General features: G+C 35.4%; 1 protein-coding gene across 2 annotated transcripts in view; it reads right to left on the bottom strand.

Annotated features, from left to right (window-relative positions):
- LOC150092985 (mucosa-associated lymphoid tissue lymphoma translocation protein 1-like) overlaps positions 1–20,526 on the bottom strand; it is a 228,003-nt gene that overhangs the window by 74,533 nt on the left and 132,944 nt on the right. For both annotated transcript variants that reach the window (XM_090413823.1, XM_090413824.1), the window contains exon 10: positions 444–636. In XM_090413823.1, coding sequence (XP_090269949.1) covers positions 444–636 — 193 coding nt within the window. The remainder of the gene's footprint in view (positions 1–443; positions 637–20,526) is intronic.

The following is a 20,526-nucleotide window of genomic DNA, read 5'->3' as shown; positions in this document are numbered from 1 at the left end:
TACATAATATTGCATTTCTATATTAATTCAAAGTCACCCGGCACGAATTATGCAGAAGACATCATAAGTAGCAGTGATATTACTCAATGATAGCCCATATAAAAAAAAAAGTTATATAGGCAGTAAAGAAAGCTAGTGTTTGGTTTATTTTTAATTATGCTAAAATAACTAAGGCAAGAGTATTATGTCTGTTAATTGTGTATGTTCTCTGAACAGTTGGTCTTATGGGATGTAAAAACCAGTCACTACTGTCCAGGTTTCTTCCATCTAAGAAAGAATATCAGATCTTTCCAATAAAAGGACAAATATTGCACTGACCGCAAAATATTCACTCAAAGTTAAGAAAAATGACAGGAGCATTACTTTTTTTAAATATATATATATATATATATATATATATATAATTTAACAATAAACATTTTCAAAAAGTATATTAAGCTCACCCATAATTAGGAGGTATCCTTCGACAACAATCTATTAACAATACACAAAGAGCTGGATTCTTCTTTTGCATATTAGCTAATATATCTTCAACACAAAGTGATTCACTGGGAAGACATTTCTCGCTGCAGTCTACAGGCTGTAAGTAACACTGTCTATTTGGTTCAAATCCATGTCCTGCAAAATAAAAAACACCTGGAAAGAAAAAAAAATACTATTAGAAAGATTGCACATCAAAGCAGAGAAATATATGATATAGGTTATTAATAAAACTTGAATAAATGTAAGTTAAAAAAATGGCATACTACTACACTGGTGTCCAAAACCTAAGGATGACACTATTTCTGAACATTACAACCACAAATTCAGACAAATATGGCAATTGTATGACTGCAAAAGTCATACAATTGTCATTTTGAGTAGAATGTGGGCATATTCAAATTTTTGAATCACGCACAGAGGAATTATGTGGCAGCACTCAACAGGATAAAAGGCTGTGCTAAGCAAACTGTGTTTAAAGAAGCTCTTTTCATGAAGGAATAAAGATGCAAACTTGGATGTCTTTGAGACATCATCTAGATGATTTCACGTGAGGAAGAATTATTGAAAAGCTTGAAGAAGGCCACAGAATTTGGAATCTCACATGGCGTTGCATCTAGGCTCTGGGCAACATTTCAAACCAATGGAATGTGTTCCAGACTTTGATAAGAGGTTGCCCTCACTCTACCATGGAGAATAAAGACAGATTTTTGATTATAACAGCAAAATTCAATCAACGCACCAGGAAAGTCGTCTTTCCTCCAATTCTAGATGACACTTGATCTGGCTTGAAAGTGGCACTGCTTATCATTGTGAGAATGTTTTTGCGAGATATACATACAGTGGAACTAATGTCATGGTGTGGAGAGGCATTATGCTTAATGGATGCACCGAGCTACAAGTGCCGAAAAAAGGGACTGTAACTAGTGAATGATGTCACAATGAAGTTCTTCAATGTCATGTTTGATTGTTCTGTGATACTGTAGGTGAAGATTTCATTTTTATGAATGACAATGCCACACTACATCGTACACGAGCAGTGGATATACTTCTGGAGACTGAGGATATTAATCAAATCAATTGGCCAGCATGCTCCCCAGATCTCAATCCATAGAACAAATTTGAGATGCAATAGGAGATGAACTGCTCAAAAATCCCCTCCAGAAAACAAGGCCTTATCCTTGCTCTGAAGGAGCAGTGGGATAGTTTGCCTCAAGAAATCCTGAATTACTCGGTGCTAAGTATGGTAGAATGTTGTGAGTTTGGGGTGGACATTGTACAGTGCTTACATATTGAACTGTTTCTCCACACAGTTTTCTGTAAGCACTGTACATTAACTCCTTAACTACTTCCTTAAGAAATTTGTAACTTTTGCTAAAAACTTATTGCAATTTAATTTATATGAAATTATAACACATTTTTTGTGTAATATAACTTATTAGTATGCTGGCAATAAATTTTAAGTCCACATTTGGCTGTAGTCATGAAAATTTTTTTACATACAGGTAAAAATGTAGTTTGCTCTTAGCTTCTGGAAACCAGTGTATAAGCAAATTGCATTTCTCGCATAATTGTTATTGAAATTATATGCAATTCTCTCTCTCTCGCTCTGTTACGTGCAGCAATTGAGAGAGAACTCTATTCGTTTAATGTAACCATAAGAAAATATAGTTATGAAAAAAAAACATATCTAATCCACTGAAAGTTTTAATAACTATCATTTTTAGAAAAAGTTTTTCTTATTAGTTACAGCTGCAACATTTCAGAAGAATAATCAATTTTGTGGGTGCAAGGAGGACAAGGAAGGTCATGCCAGTGAGGTCTCAAGGCCTTATGACAAATAATTCTCAAATGCTTATACAACTGATCACAAAATATGACCTCATATTGATTCAAAGTTGCATGTCTACACCCTAAACCTTAACTAAAGAATAATATTCTGCTGTGGGAACTATTCATAAGTATGCTCAAACCAAATTAGCCACATAGCTGAAAGAAAAAGCACCATTCATAATAAAAGAAGAAGTTTTGAATGCAATACACCAAAACAATGAACTTATCTACATCACCTAGTTATGATGAACTTCCTACCAAACTATGAAAATATGGTGGCATAGCAATTTTCTGCTTGAACTTTTTAACCAAATACTATATACTGGTGAAATTCCAGATGACTGGAAGACAGGCATCATAATACCAATTCTGAAAAAAAAAAAAAAAAAAAAAAAAGAGATAAATGAAGTTATACAATAATTATGGACCAGTAAATGAAGGTGTGAAAATTATAGACCATTAACACTGCTAAGTCATAGCTATTAAATCTTCACCCGCATTACTCAAAATAGAATCCAGACTTTAATGAATGAGACAATAGAAGAAATCAAGTAAGATTCAGACCTGGAAGGTCTACTATAGACCATATTTTTGCAGTTAATAGCCTGGGTGAAAAGTACTGGACATAGAACTTACCTATATACTGCAGTTTTACTGACTGCAAACAAGCATTTGATTCCATTGACAGGAACAAAATGATATCATCATCTATTCATTGGACATCCACAGATGCCGTATGGTCACTCTGATGCTCGGTGATGTGCTACACCAGGCCTCGCCATGTAGTCCTATTGTATGCTTTTCTGGAGGCTTCAACTCTCTGAAGATCAGTCACTCCACACACACACACCATCCATCCATCTCACTGATAGTCTACCTCTTCCTCTTTTTCCAGGAACTTTATGTTCTATTAGTGTTCTGAGAGGTCCTCCTTCCATCCCTTCAATATGTCCACATATTTTAACTTTCTTCTGTCAATATCCTTAAGTAGCCTTAAAGTTCTACTGATCTTTTCTAACACTCATTCATTTGTACACCTTTCAGTATATGATATCCTTAACAGCCTTCTGTAACACCACATCTCAAAAGCAGCTATCCTTTTTCTTATCTGACTTCTTTAGGCTCCAAGTCTCACATCCATAAGTTACTGTTGGAAAAACAACTGCATCCAAAATCCTCAACTTTCCCATGGAGATAAAGATACCAAAGCAACTGTTACATTTAATAAAATAAAAACAGACAAATTTAAAGTAGAAAAAGAAATTATGCAGGGTCACCCACTCTCACCAAATATATTTATTATCTATCTCAAAGAAATATGCAAACCCAAAGCTAAAGAACCAGGTCTACAAATAAATGGCACAAATATCAACCACATCAAATACACAGACAATATTATTATTATTCTTGCAGAATCTAAAGAACAATTGGAAAAAAACAATAAAAATTTTAAATGAAGAATGCAGAATTTTTTTGGAATGAAAATCAATCTAAGCAAAACTAAAACAAAAATAGAAAGAAATGGGGAAAAAAATTTCAATAAACTTAGAAAATCACATACTTCGATAAGTAAAGCAATTTACATATTTTGGCAGTTTGTACTCACAACTTGACAACACAGAAACAGTAAAATACAAACTTAACAAAAATTCTATAAAATCATTATTATACCTACACAACATATGGAGGCAAGACTTGGACACTCAATCAGAAAGCAATACAGAAAATCCGCACATTCGAACTGAAATGCTTAAGAAAAATAAATAAGCCTTACTGGTCAGAACACAAAACAAATGAGCAAGTCAAACACAAATTAAACTATAGAGAAGATATCATAGCTATAATTCTTAAACAGCAATTAAAATTATTTGGACACACCTCCAGAGACAGTCCTTTCAAAAATTATCAAATATAGTTTTAAATAGAATCATTGGCAAAAGACAATCAAGACTTAGACCAAAAAGAACTTGGTTACAGTCTCTAAAGGAAAGGTCACAATTATCAAGCTTCAGACAGATGATAGAAATGGCCAGTCCCTTATGTGCAGTCCCTTTGCACATAGGGGATTCAACATGTCATCTGACAGATGAGAAAGAAGAAGAAAAACAATCATTCTTAGAATTGTAAACTTTCTAATGTTAGTACATCTGATGACTAAGGAAAAAAGTAGCAAACTTATTCCTGTGAAAAAAAATTGTCTGCTAGTCTTATAATCCTTCAAAATCATTATAACTATTCAATTAACATTCCATACATCATTTATGTGTGCAAACCAATCATTCTTAGAACTGTAAACTTATTTTTCTCTAATGTTAGTATATAATGACTAATGAAAAAAGTAGCAAACTTATTCCTGTGACAAAAATTGTCTGTTTGTCTTATAATCCTCCAAAATCATTCTAACTATTCAATTAACATTCCATACATCATTTGATGTGGTGTAAAACCAATTATTCTTAGAACTGTAAACTTATTTTTCTCTAATGTGATGACTACTGAAAAAAGTAGCAAACTTCAACGCAAGTGTTTTTGTCTCCATAAATTCTTCATTATGAATGCTGACTTCTGTGTAACCTTAAAAGAAAGAATATTCAATTAATATATTCACCTGGGGAGGATTAACTGTGATCTCCTACCAGGATCTTGGCTGACTAGCAATCGGTCATGCTTGTAGCTTGTTGAGCACAGTTAAGCTTGAGATAGATTTCCATGGTGGGCTGGCAACCAACAACACAGTCAAAAACCTCGATGGAACTGATATAGATGGCACTGCCAGTATTTCGGTAAACTCTGGAGAGCCATACCGAGGAAGTCTTAGCATCACGCCTCCAAGTGGAACTCCCTCAATGAAACATGGTGTCGTACTGAGCCATGGTGAAGTTGATACTGAGCAAAAAGCTGGCAGAAAGCTATAAAATGCATCTCCCAAGATGTTATGTGGTCAGCATGGGAGATTAATCCCACCACTACAATGCCAAGAAGAAGAAGAAAGAAAGGCCGCAAAGCCCATGGCCATAATGGGAAAATACTGGATGTGACTAAATTTCCCCAACTACGTGGGTGGTCTGAAAACTTCTCGGCCTCCACGATGGCAACACTATGGGCACTTGTTTTTTTTTTTTTTTTTCCCTAAGTTGGTACATCTGTCATAAGCATCCATGTGAAATTGCAAGTCATTCTATCAAGTAGTTCGTTTTATACAGCTGTTCTGAAACAAAAGTGTTGTCTGTATCCCTTGAAATGGATAAAATTGAGTATCATGTGGTTATAAAATTCTTTGTAAAAGAAAGTTTAATGCCAAAAGAAATTCATTTGAAGTTCATAAAAGTTTATCGGCATGCTTCTCCTTCATTTTTGACGATTAAGAAATGGGCTGCTGAGTTTAAATGTGGCCGTACAAGCCTTGAAGATGATCCACGTGAAGGACATCCAAAAAGTATAACCACACCAGAAATCATTCATCAAGTGCATGATATAGTATTGGATGACTGGCAAGTCAAAGTGCGTGAAATTGCTGAGACTATAGGCATTTCAAAAGAATGTGTAGGATATATTTTGCATGAAGAATTGCAAATAAAAAAGCTTTGAACAAGATGGGTGCCATGCTTGCTCACAGCAGATCAAAAATGCACTTGCATGAAAATTTCTGAACAATGATTGGAGCATTTTAACAAGAATAAAATTGATTTGTGCATCGATTTATTGCTATGGATGAGACTTGGATTCACCATTACACACCAGAATCCAAACAGTGGACAGAAGCTAGTTGTTCAGCGACAAAAAAGACAAAGTCGGTTCCATCAGCAGGAAAGGTCATGGCATCGGTATTTTGGGATGCTAAAGGCATTTTGTTTATAAATTATCTTCAAAAGGGTAAAACAATAACTGGGGAATAATATCCTGATCTTTTAACCAGACTAGACGAAAAAATTCGTGAGAAAAAACTGGTTTGAAGAAGGAAAAAAATCATCTTTCATCAGGATAATGAACCTGCCCCAAAGGTGTAACCTTTGGGGCAGGTTCATTCTATCAAGTATTACCATCTTACAAGCAATGGGAAAATTAAGGGATCTGCACTATGAATTGTTGGAACATCTGCCCTATTCCCCAGATTTGGCTCCCTTTGACTTCTATCTCTTCCCAAAACTAAAACTCTTACTCGCTGGTCAGCGTTTTTCTTTGAATCAAGAGGTGATTGCAACTGTAGAGGGGTATTTTGCAGATCTTACTGAGAACTGCTACAGGGACGGGATAATGGCACTGGAACATCACTGGAATAAATATACTATTAGTCTTAAGGGAAATTAAGATTTGAAATTATAAAATAAAAATAATTTTGAAATTATAAATTCGTTTTTTCATTGTTACACCGAGAACTTTTCAGACCACCCTCGTATATGACTACTCTGATCGAAACTATTTATGGAGGCCAGAGCATGATGCAGTGGGGAAGCTTTTCCAAATAATAAACAATACTGGAATATCCCAAAGAATTCATAATAATAGTAATCAATGCAATCCTCTTTTTCTCTATATAGGAACATTTAATTGTCAAACACTTAAAGACGACAAAGACCTTACCATCTTACATCAAGAACTAAAACATTAAATGGGACATCATAGGCTTAAGTGAAGTATGCAGGCAGGATGAATATTAAATAAAACTAAAAAATGAAGATTACTTATACTATTATTGGAAAACAAAGGACAATATAGGGTAGGATTTCAAATTAAGACAACAATTACACACCTTATAGAAGAATTTCATTATACAGATGAAAGAATAATAGAAATTACACTTAAAAGAAACCCTAACCTTAAAATCAGGATCATCCAAATATATGCTCCCACCTCATCCCACACTAATGAAAAGATAGAAGCATTTTATGACTCACTGCAGCATACTCTAGACAAAAAAAAAAAAAGAAATAGTAATCAAAACTTGACTATAGTAATAGGCGATTTTAATGCCAAAGTAGGTCATCCTTCTCACCAAATAGACACAATAGGACCATATGTATATGGTACAAGCAGAAACTCAGGAATAGCTCTTACAGAATTCTCTATCAGTAACAAGCTTTACATTATAAATATATTTTTTAAGAAAGCCCCCCAAACCGAGAAATAAAAAATGAAATAGATTATATGCTGTATAATAATATAGAAATAGTCCAAGATACCTCAGTACTAAATCAACTAAAAACAGTAAGTGACCATTGACTAGTGAGAGCCAAAATAAAATAAATCCCAAACTGGAAAGAATAAAATGGCTAAACAACAAAAAATCAAGAAGTTCTGACTTAAAACCTATTGAAAACAAGAAGCATTACAAAGAAAAACTCAGTCAAAAACTAGACTTAATAAGCATATTTGAAAAAGATATAAATAAAATAAGTGAAAAACTAACAGAAGTAATAATATCTGGAGCCAATGAATTCAAAAGCAACAAACAACAAAAAGACCATAAACTTTCAGAGGAAACATTACGACTACAAAAAAATGACAAAATATGAAACAAGACAAAAATTTAACTTCTAAAATAGAATATGCAGAACTATGCAAACAATAAAGAAAAAGATGAGAAATGAAATATGAGGGTTGTTTGAAAAGTTTGGTAAATTTCCAATAGATGGCAACACAATTCGTTCAGTCATATCAGTGTCGGCACATATCATCTTTTTCATGACCCCTGGCAAAGTTTTAGCCATGTGTGATGCATAGTTCTTGCCTGGCAAACATTTAAAATGACAGTGTTCGCATTTTTCATAAAAATGGAGGAAAAACGAGTTTCGTGCAATGATAAAACACTTTTATTTGAAGAAGTGGAGAGTCACGCATATCAAAGCTGAGTTAGATGCAGTTCATGGGGACTCTACACCAGCATTAAGAACTATTTATTTTTGGATAAATGAATTTAAACGTGGTTGTAAGTCCATTGAAGATGGGCTTACAACCACGTTTAACTTGAGGTCACTAAGAAGGAAATGACTGACAAAATCCATGGTATTGTTATCATTATCTAGAAGACTGCTGAGTGAAAGTGTGCGAGATTGTAGGCATCTCAAATGAATGGCTGTGTAATATTCTGCACAAAAATTTGTAAATGAAAAAGCTGTGTGCATGATGGGTGTTGCAATTGTTGACTGTCAATCAACAATGCATGCAAAAAGAAATTTCAACACAATGTTTGGCGATGTTTAATTGCAATTCTCAGGATTTTTTGCGTCGATTCATGACTGTAGATGAAACTTGGATCCATTGCACGCCTGAGTCCGAGCAGCAGTCAAAACAGTGGACAATGCCTGAAGAAACAGTGATGGCCACTGTTTCTTGGGATTCCCAAGAAATCATCATGATAGACTATTTGGAAAAGAGTAAGCCAATAACAGGAGTCTATTATGTATCATTGTTGGACCGTTTAAAAGCAGCCAAGATTAGCATGCAAAAAAGTGCTCTTTCATTAAGAAAATGCACTGTCCCACATATCTGCCATCTCAATGGCAAAATTGCACGATTTGAGGTTCGAATTTGCTCCACATCCACTGTATTCTCTGGACTTGGCCCAGTGCAACTTCTTGTTCCTAAATTTAAAAATCTGGCTCAATGGGAAAAAATTTTCTTCAAATGAGGATGTCATCAAGGCTGTCAATGACTATTTTGCACAATTTGACAAATCCTATCATGTTGGAGGCTTAATGGATTTTTTACAACACTCAAAAAGAATTAAAATAGACTTTAATACTTCCTATATTTCGTCCTAGTCACTAGGACATCTACGGGGATTACAAAAAAAATTAATGTAACATATGCACAAATAACAAACAATACTAAGCCCAACCACGTGGGTGACACTAAAGTCCTATCTAGGTAGAGCGCCCTCTAAAGGCAGTAGTAGGTGGCCTGGAATGTAAGGTGGGAACTCTGGTGATGAGTGTTTCCCAAATCTTCGGAAGCTTAATGCAACCATATTTATTGAGATTTGGTTGGTTTTTGAGAGCTGCTGCTGCTGCTTCTAAGAAAAGTCTCTCTTTCTTGAATTTGCTGTGGTGGAGCATGGTGGTTTTCTTCCATGATACTCTGTGGGTGGTGTCCAAAACATGGTCAGCCAAGCCTGAATGGCCATAGTTGTGTTTGAAGATGTAAGACTTGTGTTCCTCTAGACGGATGGATGCTGATCTGCCTGTCTGTCCAAAGTACGCCAGCTTACAGGAACAGGGTACTTTATAAACTCCAGGCAGAGAGTGAGGAGGGAGCTGATCTTTCGTAGAACAGAAAGGGGTAGCCAGTTTGCGGTGGGGCTTATATGCTGTGTGTAGATTGTATTGTTTTAGTATCTTGGCTATTTTTTCAGATGTGCCACGGATGTAGGGTATGGTGATGGCATTTTTAAAATCTTGTTGACGAGAAGGAATGGGAATGGGGGAGGAGTTGATTATTTTTTTGATACTGTGATCGCTGTAGCCATTGGAGAGGAAAGTGCTGTGTATGTGGTTAAGCTCATTAGTGAGGGCGGTTCCACTGGAACAAAGATTGTGGGCTCTCTTGGTAAGAGTTTTAATAACGCCATATTGTTGAGAGGGGTGGTGGTGGGAGAGTTTGTGAATGTATCTGCCTGTGTGTGTGGGTTTTCTGTATACGGTGAAGGTAAGTGTATCATTAGGCAGGCGTGTGACTAAGGTGTCTAGGAAGGGTAAACAATTGTTCTTTTCCTTTTCCATAGTGAACTGGATTCTTGTATGTAGACTATTGAGATGACTGAGGAAGGAGTCTAACATGTCTGGGCCATGAGGCCAAATAGAGAACACATCATCTACATATCTTAGCCAGATAGAAGGTTTGAGTGGGGCTGAGTCTATGGCTCGTTTTTCAAAATCTTCCATATAGAAATTGGCAAGGGGGGGTGAGAGGAGGGAACCCATGGCAGTTCCCTCTATCTGCTTGTAGATTTTGTTGTTCCACGAGAAATATCCAGAGTTAATGGCAAAGGAAAAGAGATCTAAGATGTCAGAGGGAAAAACGTTTTCTAAGAGAGATAAGGTGTCAATTAAGGGAATATTGGTAAACAAAGAGGAGATATCAAAGCTTACCAATATGTTTGTCTTCTTCAAGGTTAAATTTTCTGTGAGGGCTTTAAAGTGGGTCGAGTTTTTTATATAGGAAGGGGACCTTCCAGTGAGGGGGATCAGAGAGTTGGCCAGCTGTTTAGATAGTCTATAGCAAGGTGCATTGGTAGCATCTACTATAGGCCTGAGTGGGGAACTGCCATGGGTTCCCCCCTCTCACCCCCCCCTTGCCAATTTCTATATGGAAGATTTCGAAAAATGAGCCATAGACTCAGCCCCACTCAAACCTTCTATCTGGCTAAGATATGTAGATGATGTGTTCTCTATTTGGCCTCATGGCCCAGACACGTTAGACTCCTTCCTCAGTCATCTCAATAGTCTACATCCAAGAATCCAGTTCACTATGGAAAAGGAAAAGAACAATTGTTTACCCTTCCTAGACACCTTAGTCACACGCCTGCCTAATGATACACTTACCTTCACCGTATACAGAAAACCCACACACACAGGCAGATACATTCACAAACTCTCCCACCACCACCCCTCTCAACAATATGGCACCATTAAAACTCTTACCAAGAGAGCCCACAATCTTTGTTCCAGTGGAACCGCCCTCACTAATGAGCTTAACCACATACACAGCACTTTCCTCTCCAATGGTTACAGCGATCACAGTATCAAAAAAATAATCAACTCCTCCCCCATTCCCATTCCTTCTCGTCAACAAGATTTTAAAAATGCCATCACCATACCCTACATCCGTGGCACATCTGAAAAAATAGCCAAGATACTAAAACAATACAATCTACACACAGCATATAAGCCCCACCGCAAACTGGCTACCCCTTTCTGTTCTACGAAAGATCAGCTCCCTCCTCACTCTCTGCCTGGAGTTTACAAAGTACCCTGTTCCTGTAAGCTGGTGTACTTTGGACAGACAGGCAGATCAGCATCCATCCGTCTAGAGGAACACAAGTCTTACATCTTCAAACACAACTATGGCCATTCAGGCTTGGCTGACCATGTTTTGGACACCACCCACAGAGTATCATGGAAGAAAACCACCATGCTCCACCACAGCAAATTCAAGAAAGAGAGACTTTTCTTAGAAGCAGCAGCAGCAGCTCTCAAAAACCAACCAAATCTCAATAAATATGGTTGCATTAAGCTTCCGAAGATTTGGGAAACACTCATCACCAGAGTTCCCACCTTACATTCCAGGCCACCTACTACTGCCCTTAGAGGGCGCTCTACCTAGATAGGACTTTAGTGTCACCCACGTGGTTGGGCTTAGTATTGTTTGTTATTTGTGCATATGTTACATTAATTTTTTTTTGTAATCCCCGTAGATGTCCTAGTGACTAGGACGAAATATAGGAAGTATTAAAGTCTATTTTAATTCTTTTTGAGTGTTGTAAAAAATCCATTAAGCCTCCAACATGATGTCCTCACAGCACTTAAGCCTCTACACACGTATTGACAAATCCTACTTTTTAGATGGGATGAAAAAATTGGAAACTCGCTGGACCAAATGTGCAGACCTTGATGGAGACTATGTTGAGAAATAAAGGTGATTTTTTCCAAAAAAAAATAAAAAAAAATGTGTTTAACTTATTTGTTTAGCAAACTTTTCAAACAACCCTCATAAGATCTTATAACACTACAAAAATAAAAGAAACAATTGAAAACAATAAAAATATGAAAATACTAAGAAAACGTTTATCAATTGGTAAAAGTCAAATAACAGCAATAAAAGATAACAGAACTACAGTAAAGAACCAAGATCAAATCCTAAGCAGACTAGAAGAATTTTATAAAGAACTCTATACTGATGCTTCAATGGATAAGTCAAATATAACTCTTCCCCATCACATATGGAATTAACCCCCCGCCCCCTTTCATCTAAGATGAAATAAAACAAGCATTAAAACAAATGAAAAATGGAAAATGTTCTGGTAAAGACCTAATTCACATAGAATTAATTAAATGGGGAGGAAACAACATAATTCACCATGTCAAAAACTTACTAAATCTATGTCTAGAAGGGAAGATACCAGAAAACTGGAAAAATGTTACTCCTCTGATACTGTTATTTAAAAAAAGGAGACAAAGAAGAAATAAAGAACTATAGACCAATTAATTCTCTCTAATCTGTACAAAATTATCACAAAAGTAATAACATAAAATAACCCTTCTTCTAGACTCAAATCAACCAGCAGAAGAAGCAGGATTTCATAAAGGCTTTAACACAATTGATCACATTCCTGCAGTAAAACAAATAATAGAAAAAACATCAGAAAACCAATTGCCACTCTGTTTAGACTTTATTATGAAAAAGCATTTGATTACATCAAAATTAATGCAATAATCAAAGCACTTCAGAATCAGGGAGTTCCTGGAGAATATATGGACCTCCTAAAGGAAATATACCACACTGCAATAGCAACAATCCAACTTCACACGAGTAGCAATTAAATATCAGTTGAAAAAGGTGTCTGAAAAGGAGACTCACTATCTCCCAAAATCTTTACAGCAGTCCTTCAAGATAATAATATAAACTGGACAAACCTTGGTATAAAAATAAATAACAGAAACTTAACATACCTAAGATATGCAGATGATATCATAATTTTTGCAAACACTCCAGAAGACCTTAATATAATGATAGAAGACCTATATCATGAAAGCAGAAATGTTGGTCTAAAAATAAACAGAGAAAAAACTAAAATCATGTTTAATCATTTTGTAACACCAAAAAACATAATAACAGAAAACAATTTCTTGGAAAGAGTCTCTTCATATACATATTTAGTTCATCTCATTGATCTAAACTGTGGACTCCAAAAGGAAATAAATAGAAGAGTTCAACTTGCCTGGAATGCATTCAGAAAAACTGAAAAGCATTTTTCAAAACAATGATGTTCCACTCTGTTTAAAAAGGAATACATTTCATCATCATCAAATTCCTGACATGTACCCTCAAGGGGTGTACAGGATATGATAGTACTACATGAAATATTTACATCATTACTAAATTTCTATCTACAATTTTCCTCCAAATCAATCTGTTACTTGTCAAGACTCCAACATTATCAGATCTTATATTTCTATTGTCTAAGGCACTTTGTACCATATCAATCCACCTATATCTTGGTCTTCCTCTAGGTCTTTTTCCTGCGAACCTGGCAAAGAACACTTGTTTTGCAAATCTTTCCTCGCCCATTCTGTTTAAGTGACCATACCACCCTGAGATTAGCTCTGCTAACGCATTCCTGGAAGCTGACAATGTCAAGTTCTTTCCTAATATCCTCATTTTTAATATGATATTGCCATTGATGTCATCTGTTCACGCCTCTAATCTTTCTCAGGACTCTCATATCTGCGGTCTTTGCTTAAGTGTTTTACTTCTGACCCAGTTCTCAGATCCGTAAGTTAAAACTGGTTTGAACATAGTCTTGCATACAGCTAATTTAGTGTTCCGACTAATTTCTCTCTTATTCCATATGAATTTATTCAATTCACTTCCCATCATACCAGCTTTGCTGATTCTGTTGTCGATTTCTATATTTAATTTACCATCTTTACTAAAAATCGTGCCTAAGTAGCTGATATGTTTTACTTGTTCCACAGGTTCTCCGTTCACAATGCAGTTGACATTTTCAACGCTTCTGCCTATTTTCACTGTCTTTGCTTTTTATTGCTGACCTTCATACCATATGTATTACAACAGTTATTCAATTTAGTCTGGGAATCTTGCAGACTTGTAGTGGATTTATTTAGAAGTATAACATTGTCCGCATAAAGTAAAGTGCTGACATTAACATCTCCAATTTTGAAATTAGGTTTAATACCACTTTCCTTCATAATCCACTACAAGTCTGATTTTCATTATCTCTGTTATTCATTATCTATATGTGATCCATATAGATAATGAATAACAGAGGAGATAATGTACATCCTTGTCTCACACCAGATTTAACATTAAACCATCTTCCTGTACTTCTTTCAATTCTAACTGCTGACTCACAACTCAAATAAAGACTAAGTATTGCTTGATATAATGGCCCATTGACACCGTATAACTGTAGCGTATTGAATAGCTTCTCTTGGCACCTTGTCATATGCTTTTTCCAGATCGACAAAACTTAAATACAGATCTTTGTTATATTTCCATGCTTTCTCAACTATTTGTTGTAAAGTGAAGATCTGATCCTGACAGCCTGTATTTGGCCTGAATCCAGCTTGTTCTTCACCAAGCTTTTCTTCCACAATTCTTCTCAATCGTTTCTCAAGTATACTTGCATAAATCTTGCCAGGAACACTCAGTAGGGAAATACCTCTAATTCTCACATTCAGTTTTATTTTCCATTTTATATATGGGTACTATGAGAGGTCTACTCCAATCATCGGGAATTCGTCCCGCTGTCCAGGCCTTTTGAACTATGCAGTGCAGCCACTGTAAGACTTTTATACCACCATACTTCAGCATTTCTGGTCGAATATCATCTACTCCTGCTGCCTTTCCACATTTCAAACCTTTGATGGCATTTTCTACTTCAAGTATGGATATGTATTCCTGACTATATGCCTGTTGAGTGTTTTTTACCACTGTGCTATCACTGCTTGCTTCATTTAGCAATTTTTCAAAGTAATTACTCCATACTTCAAGGATATCTTTTTCTCCCGTTTTCATGTCACCTTATCATCTCTAACTCCTTTTACAGCACTCTTTCCTCCATTTCTAAGCTTCTTCAATAACCTCCAGAATATTTTGCCACCTTCTTGATATTTATTTTCTATGTTCTTGCCAAAGTCCTCCTATGACTTTTGTTTAGCCAGTTTTGCACAGTGTTTAGCTTTCTTACATTTGTCTCTGTATTCTCTAAGAGCACAAGCTGACTTATTTGCCAGGAACTTTTGATATGCTTTCTTCTTTTCCTTCACTGCCTCTTTAACTTCCTGTGTCCACCATGGAGTTCTGATTTTTCTATCCTTGCAGACAACCTCACCACATGCCTGTCTGGCTGAATCAATCAGGGTTTTCTTCAAGGCTTGCCACTGAATCTCCAAGGTTTTGTTCCTGTTCTCAAACTCTTTCATTTTTTCTTTAATAAGCTTTGTGTATTTTAATCTACAGTTCACCTCTGAGAGCTGCACAACTTTTATTCTCTTTAAAATTTTCTTACATGTTATTCTTTTCAATATGAAATTCAATTTTATCCTGATCAAGACCACTTCCAATTTCAAATCCTCTGTATACTCTGGTGTCCTGCATCAGGGAGAAAACGTCACTATCAACAATAACATAATCAATGAGACTTTTCTTATTCCTTGCCTCTTCTCTCCATGTGAATTTGTGCACATTTTTATGTTGGAACATGGTGTTAGTAATAACCAGTCCATGTCCTGAGCAGAAATCCAACAGGTATTTGCCATTATTATTAGATTTGCTCTTTTCTCTAAATTTTCCCAAAATATTTTTGTATGTCTGACAATAATTTCCTACTCTGCTATTTAGATCCCCAACCAGGACCAACTTTTCCTTTTTCCTTGTGTCAGTTGCTTTTTCTAAAGCATCAAAAATTTCCTCCACTTCTACCTTAGTAGAACCTTCTGTGGGATCATAGGCACAAATAAGTCTCATTGTCCAATTCCCCATTCTGATATTTGCCCACAACACTCTACTCGAGACTGCCTGCCATTCAAGAAGACTAGCCTCGTATTTTGTGTTGAATACTATGTCTACTCCTTCTTTTCCTTGATTGTTATTGACTGAATATAACATTTGTATTTATTGCTCAGGAATACATTTAACTAGTGTATATTTCCAGTCATCACATATGGTTGTGAAACTTGGTCTCTAACAAAAGCACTGACAAATAAACTAGCAACAACTAAAAGAAAAATGAAGAGGTTGACGCTAGGCAACCCATTAAAAGATAAGCGAAACACCTGGATAAGAAGTTAAACTCATATCACTGACACTGTTTTTCACCAGAAGCAACTAAAATGGAAATGGACCAGACATCTATCCAGAAGAGAAGATGAGCGATGGACCACCATACACTAATGAACTGGAATCTAAAGGAAGGGAAACAAGGCCAAGGACATCCTAAAAGAAGGTGGAGTGATGAATTGTCATATTTTGTTGGGAAAAATTCGTCAACCATTGCCAAGAACAGAAAAGGATGGAAAGAACTGAAGGAGGCCTTTGTCCAGCAGCAGACAGAAAATGAAAATTGAATAATAAAAAATTTGTTTCAAATGACAATAAACAAGCTATCTATGGAGCACAAACTAAAATCATGTTTGCTATGTAATAGTTTGAATTTGTATTGCTTGAAGTGAATCTCCTATTTGACATTCAGTCCAAGGAGCAAGCTTCACAACTTTCTTTGAAGGGTCTTTCAAGGAAAAGTATGTTCGTAGCAAGGTCTTGGAATTCTCATGTACTGAGTATCTGAATTTCACTCAGATACACCACATGTTTTAATAAATTAAATGACTTACTTATTTTAAGAACTCTTATATTTAAAAAAAATCTAAATAATAATGGTTGGATGAGAATGACATCTTCACAGGAATAGAACAGAAGGGAGGGAGGGAGGGAAAGTGCTGCTGATGATGATAGCAGGAGAATTATGTCCAGGCAAGATTGAGATACAAGAAGAAAAAAGTGGCAGTAGTTTTGAAGCAGTATGGTGTGAAGTGGAGATTGATAGCATGAGATATTTGGTGGGGTATTGCTACAGGTGGAGACAAAAAAATGTACACATAGTGAAGAATTTATAGAGACACAAACATACTTGTTGGAGTAATTACTTTACTTATAATTAAGAAAATAACACTTGACATTTCGATCTCTATATCAAGGTCATCATCAGGAAAACACATATGCACAGAACACATGAAACTACACAAAAGTTGTGTTCTGTGCATATGTATGTTTTCCTGTTGATGACCTTGATATAGAGATCAAAATGTCAAGTGTTATTTTCTTAATTATAAGTAAAGTAATTACTCCAACAAGTATGTTTGTATCTCCATAAATTCTTCACTATGAATACAGACCACCGTGTAACCTTAAAAGAAAGAAATGATTCGGCAACTTGGCTTAGGGGTGATTTAAACTACAGCAATATTGACAAGACTCCTTATTCCCTGATGCTTTCTTAGCATCAGGGAATAAGAAGAAGAAATTTCTTGAGTTCTAAAAGGACAATAATCTTAGGCAGTACGTAATAGAGGAGAACAAGAGAGTTAAGAGTCTTAGATCTGGTTATATCATCAGAGGATGTGATGCTTGTGAATGAAGCTTTCTGATAATTCTTCCCCACATGAAATCATCTAGTGATAATCTTTGAGACATTACAAGACATCCAAGTTTTCTACTTTATTCCTTCATGAAAAGAGTTTCCTTGAAACACCGTTTGCTTAGTGTAGTCTTTTGCCCTTTATCCTGTATCCATGTAATCCCTTTGCATGTGATTCGAAAATCTGAATGTGTACCCTCTTTCTACTTGAAACTGTCAGTTATACAAATTGACACAAGCTCATTCGTCTGAATTTGTGATTTAATCTTCAGAAATAGTGTTCGTTCTTAGGTTTTGAACACCAGTGTATATGAGGAATTAAGTAAACCTGATGTTAATAAGGAAACAAGATTTGACAGTATATCACCACGTGTCTTAAGGGAATACCCTCTGGAATTAATAGCACCTTTGGCACAACTATTTAACATGAGTCTTGCAACAGGGTAAGTCCCAAAGGAATGGAAGGTGGGAAAAATTTTCCACTTCATAAAAAAAAAAATGGGGAGGATAAAAGTAAGGCTGCAAATTATAGGCTAATCTGTCTGTGGTTGTTTTGAAGCTATTAGAGAAGTTGGTGAGGACTAGGCTTCAGAAGTGGGTCGATACTAGCAGTATTCTTTATGATGGTCAGCACTGGTTTGTTAAGGGGGGGGGGTCATGTTTCAGCAATCTGCTTGCGTATTAAAACAAGATGACAAATTCACTTGATAAAGGCAATGCATATATGGTGGTGTACTACTTGGATTTTCCAAAGGCCTTTGATAGACTCCCAAATGACAAGATAACAGACCAGTGAGCTGGATAGCTGATTGGTTGCTGTCAGACAGGTATCAGCAGATTATATATGGAGGATTAGTATCCCAAATGAGGAAGGCCATTAAGGAGGTTATATATTCTACAACAGAAGTGGGGATCCTTTTATCCATTAGCTCAAAGAGGTCCAACACTTGGGTTGAAGATTACTGTCTGTGGTAATGGAAAAAATTACTGCATTTTTCTAATCATGCATGCACACACATACACATGTAAGTATGATGCAAAAAATGATTCATTCATGTACATATATATACTGTATATATATATACACTGTATTTTTAGCCTTATAAGATGAGCTTTTTTGTACCTAAAATGTATCTGAAAATTAGGATACGTCTTATACACTGATGTGTTTTTTATGTATGCACAATTAAAGAGCATCACTGCTTGTTGGTAATGGTCATGCATTTAAACTATTTCATTATTTATTATTACATTATTATATTTAAATTTTTTGATAACCATTTATTCTACGAAACATAGACATAGCTATACAATTGTGTTTAAAACACTGATGTGTTTTTTATGTATGCACAATTAAAGAGCATCACTGCTTGTTGGTAATGGTCATGCATTTAAACTATTTCATTATTTATTATTACATTATTATATTTAAATTTTTTGATAACCATTTATTCTACGAAACATAGACATAGCTATACAATTGTGTTTAAGTGTAGTATGATTGAGTATGCAAAAAAAGGATGGGCAATAGGGCAGCAGAGCGATTGGGTCTACACCTAAAGAAAAATGGTACAAACTTGGAGGAAACAAGAGCAGCAATTAATAGAAGCAAATTCTAAATTTAAAAGAAGATCATGTTGCTGTTTATCTACAAAACTGATTATTCAGCAAGCAAAATTATTGGCAACAGAAAGAAATATCACTGGTTTCATTAGATTTATGATGAGAAATAATTTATGCATGTGTACAAAAATGGAAATATCACAAAAAATGCCAGATGAATTCAAAAATAAAATTATGAAATTTCATAGATTCATCATAAATGCTAGAAAACAAGACAATTTTGAAATTTCACAGATAGCTAATATGGATGAAGTACCTCAGACTTTTGATGTGCCCTCAAACAAAACTGTTGACTCCAAATGTAAAACAAAATGTTAAAACTTCTGTTCATGAGAAAAACTCACTATACCGTTGTTTTATTGTGCTGTGTGGATGGAACAAAATTGCTGCCTTTTTTTTTAATTTTTAAAAGAAAAAATTCCCAAAGGAGTTTATATTCATATCCATACAAAAGGATGGATAAGGAAGGGATGAAGTTATGGATAAAGAAGGTATTGTCCAGATGTCCTAGCAGTTTATGCCAGAAATGTGCATTGTTAGTATTGGATCAGTTTAGAGGCCATAAAACTGAAGCTGTTAAGAATGAACTTCACAAAATGAATACGAAAATAGCTGTAATCCCAGGAGGACTCACCACCATGCTTCAACATTTAGATGTAGCAATAAACAATTCATTTAAAGGATTTATGAGGGAAAAATGGGTCAATTTGATGCAATCTAAAATTTTGAGGAAACATTCTTTCTCATGCTACAGGCATGAGAAAGAATGACATAATTTTGCAGGTCTGTGAATGGATAAACAGTTGATGGAACCCGAAATTATTATAAAATCTTTTCAAAATTAATAATTCTGTTGATGGTATGGAGGATGACTTATTATTTCAAGATCATGATGACCTGGTTTCTGATGAATAATATAAAGTTCAGAAAATTTTGAGAGTGAAGATGAAGATGAATAGATATTTGAAAAGAAAATTAATGAAATTTAAAAAAAAAATTATTTTGTATATATTATTATATGGGGTGCTTAAGGGTGAAAGCTATATAACTGAGAGAAGACCTCCACATAGTATTTAAAGGCATATGGAAAACCAATCAGAGCTTCTGATCTAATGTCCAATCCTCACTTTCTCATGGTGCACCCTATTAGGTATCTACTGGATATACTGAACGAACAAGGATGAGCTGGCAATTTGGGATTTAGGCAACCAAAT

This window comes from Typopeltis vanoorti, chromosome 24 (assembly GCF_054136105.1).
Source record: "Typopeltis vanoorti isolate ZY-2024b chromosome 24, IOZ_Tvanoo_1.0, whole genome shotgun sequence".
Taxonomy (NCBI): Eukaryota; Metazoa; Arthropoda; class Arachnida; order Uropygi; family Thelyphonidae; genus Typopeltis; species Typopeltis vanoorti.
The sequence above is the reverse complement of the archived record's forward strand: the minus strand, read 5'-3'. Positions and strand labels throughout refer to the sequence as shown.